General features: G+C 43.3%; 1 protein-coding gene across 1 annotated transcript; it reads right to left on the bottom strand.

The window, feature by feature from the left end:
* Positions 1-581: 581 nt before the first annotated feature.
* Positions 582-3,249, bottom strand: LOC115461837. Its single transcript, XM_030191895.1, has 2 exons — positions 2,170-3,249; positions 582-886 (listed from the first exon to the last, which is right to left on the bottom strand). Exon 1 carries the CDS (start codon positions 3,205-3,207, stop codon positions 2,317-2,319), a length of 891 nt encoding a protein of 296 aa, XP_030047755.1. The 5' UTR covers positions 3,208-3,249; the 3' UTR covers positions 582-886; positions 2,170-2,316.
* Between the last annotated feature and the right edge of the window lie 214 nt (positions 3,250-3,463).

The raw sequence follows: 3,463 nt of genomic DNA, 5'->3' as shown, positions 1-3,463 counted from the left end.
TTGGATGTCTTTTGTGTGGCAAATGTACTGAGTAGCACAACTTTTCAAGTTGTTCAATCTAATTGTGTGACATTAAAGGATAAGGGAAAGGGAGGGGAAGGGGTGATGTTTGACTTATGATACCCTCACTGCTAACTAAATAATAGCATGAATTAATGATACCGGTTGTGCCTGCTTAGTTTACAAGTGTATAAACCATTTCTATGCACCCAACACATCATAACCATAAACCAAAGGCAGAAGTGGATAAGGTTAACACAGAATCAGAGTTGTATTGACTGAAACACATATGATCGCTTGACAAGCATGGAAATCAGTTTTATCTTGGCTTGCAGCTCCAGCTAACCTTTTGTTTAATGGTCGCATTAGCTGGAAAACAAACAGCGTTGAACAGAAAACATTGTACTGGATTCATTCTCAGGAATAACAGGTGCTTTAGACCCATGGCAGCTCAAAATGAAATCTCAGTTGAGAGGTAAACAGTCTGTAGTGAATTGCTGGTAGAATTTTAGCAGGAACCATGCAACACATGGACAACAATGCTGTTATGTTTGCAAGAGATTTAATTGGCATTGTCATAGTAACATTCATCATAAAAAAACATAAAGAATAAATGCATCCTTTTAAAAGTAAAGTTTTAACATTTTCATCAATAATAGTTCAACATAAACAATACAGGGACTATTTTGTTTTTTATTTAAAAAATAATGACACACAACTGTTCACTTTGTTAATAAATATACGTGTGAGATTAGTTAACGTGACACAGTGAAGACAGAAGCAGCAATGATCTTCAGGTATATTAACACAGATGGATACTTCACTTCTGAGATCTTCTTCTTAGGTTTATGTCTCAGGAAAGGTAGTAAGACTGCACATCCCCCACCTGCAAGCAACAGTCAAAAAAAGGGGAAACGCTAATTATTTCAAATGGAATTTTAAGTGGAAAAGCATCGGTGCATATTCATCACCTTGTGAAGAAGTGCAATTTGGAACCCTGGTGCTTCCATAAAGGCAGCAGCAAGTAGCTGATGATAACATGCTAGGGCAATTGACAGAGGCAACTAATGATGATTAAACTGGCCACTGCTCTTCCATTTGGTCACCAATCAGTTCCTCCAGCATAAGTTCCATAGATGTCCCCTTAGTTCCTTCGCCAAACCAAATAGTTGAATAGTGTTGTGTACTTCTATTGAAATAGATATGGGGCCTTTTTTTTTTTAAATGCCGTAAAATCTGGGCGTAACCTGTTTTATTGCAGGATGTTCCCTTCCGCTAAACCCAGATTTAACATGGTACTTTTTTAGGGCTCCTATTTATTTATTTTTGTACTTGCAGGTCATGTGCTAACATTGCCATTATTGTGTGGCAGGGGCGTAGCCAGACTTCGGCGGCAGTGGGGTCCAGAGCCTGAGGTGAGGGGGCACATTTTAGCCCCCCCCCTCTGGCGTCGCCGACCCCCCCTGCCATGTCGATCCCCCCCCCTGCCGCCACCACCACCACCACCAACAACAACAACTTTGACCCCCCCCCGCTGACGATCCTCTCGACCCCCCTCCCGCCGCCAAACCCGCCATCGCCTACCTTTGCTGGCGGGGGACCCCAACCCCCGCCAGCCGAGGTCCTCTTCTTCCCGCGCAAGGCTTCGTTCTGTTTCTGAGTCTGACGTCCTGCACGTGCCATAGAAGAGGACCTTGGCTGGCGGGGGGCTGGGATCCCCCGCCAGCAAAGGTTGGCGATGGCGGGAGGGGGGGTCAAGAGGGTCATCAGCAGGGCGGTCCAGGGCCAAATCTACGGGGGGGGCAGGGCCCCTGTGGCCTCACATAGCTATGCCACTGTTGTGTGGTACCCGAAGAGAGTTAACACAAGTCACTAACTGCCTCCTATCCTGTTAGCATATGCTAATCATAACGCACTAGCTGGTTAACTCAGGAACTCTCACTCTCTGCCCATGACACACCCCTCCAAAAATATATATTTTTAAATTGTTAGCACATGAGTTAGTGCACACAAATGGACTAAATACCGCACAAAACTAATGCATTTCTGTGGTAGCCTGTTTGCATGCCCTAACTGCACTTTAAAAGGTTAAAAGCCCTTTACTGAATGGCCCTTAATTTGTTTAATTGAAAGCAAAGTTTTAAAAAGGCTTAGATTAACATTAGTTACCCTGGTAAATACAGCAGCTTCATTCTGGTAATCTGGCAGCCTTCTCCCTGTCCAGAGTCTGAAATGTTGGCACACACACAATTATAATGAGGTCTGTGTTACAAACGAGTTCATGGAAGTCTTTCTTTGTCAAAGTTCAGATTGAAATTAGGCAATAGGGCTGCTTTGCATCCTTCCCACTGGCATCAGGAATTTCTCCACAGATCTGCTGTTGCACTGCATGTGCTTGATACCAGGAAAATGCTTCTTCATCAATGACTGAAATCTTTTTTTCTCATATTTGATGGGACACCCTTGAAAGCTTGATGAGAGAGGAGGAGATGGAGGCTCTGTGGTGCATATTTCTTCCCAGGACACTGATCTACCAGTTTTACTTGGAGTTGCAAGAGGTTCTGTGTTGCTGCTTTGCTGTGTTGTTGGGTTTCTTGGGTTAGAATAGCTTCTTATTAGAGTGGGACTTTTTTTTCTCTGAGACAGCAGAGCTCGAAGATTTGCAGAGTCGTGTTCAAAAAAGAGGGACTCTTTTCTTCGAATGTTAGGACTCTCACCCAAGGCGAGAAATCCATATGGTGTGGTAATTTTGGTGAGATGGGGCAATGACAGAGCAGCCCTGGTGACAGGATCTGAATGGTCTGCAGCTCTCTCCAAGTCCACTGGGTGGAAATAATTATCGGTTGAACACAAGGATATGTTTTTGCATAGCACCTTCCTCCTGTGTACACTTTCATTCTTGACGTAGGAATCAGAATTGCTTCTTTTTGGTCTTGAAGTCATTGGCATTTCACGAGAGACTTTTCTGCCTGGAGAGACATCTTCTACGTCCTCTGCATGGTTCTCATGAAGGAAAATATGATCCACATCCAAGGAAGGAATGAAAAATTTGGGGATGCGATCTGGAGTCATTACTATGTTGAAAATGTCTTTGTTTCTCTGAGATAGCTTATCTTCCGCAGCTGGCTTTCCGAATCTGAAAGTTGCCCAGGTGAGCATGCTGTCTAGTGCACTCTTTAAGGAGAGCTGAGATGTTGTAGTCAGCATTTCCTTTGGTTGCTGTTATGATCAGTATAAAGCTCTTTGTTGAATGAGTTCTCAGTCAAAGATTTCTGAAGGGGAACTTGATTCCTGTTTATAAAACAAAGGCAGCAGGGTAACGTCATTGGATAGTTCCACGTCATTGGCATGGCAACCACAGATAAGAAGGTTTTTACACGCCTACTAGTACACTTACATTTTGATTCATAAGATACCCTTATTATACTGTAGCTTAAAGTCTTTGATATTTTAATTGAAGCTG

This window comes from Microcaecilia unicolor, chromosome 2 (genome assembly GCF_901765095.1).
Source record: "Microcaecilia unicolor chromosome 2, aMicUni1.1, whole genome shotgun sequence".
Lineage (NCBI taxonomy): Eukaryota > Metazoa > Chordata > Amphibia > Gymnophiona > Siphonopidae > Microcaecilia > Microcaecilia unicolor.
Note: the sequence above shows the minus strand (reverse complement) of the source record. Positions and strands in the feature narration are given on the sequence as shown.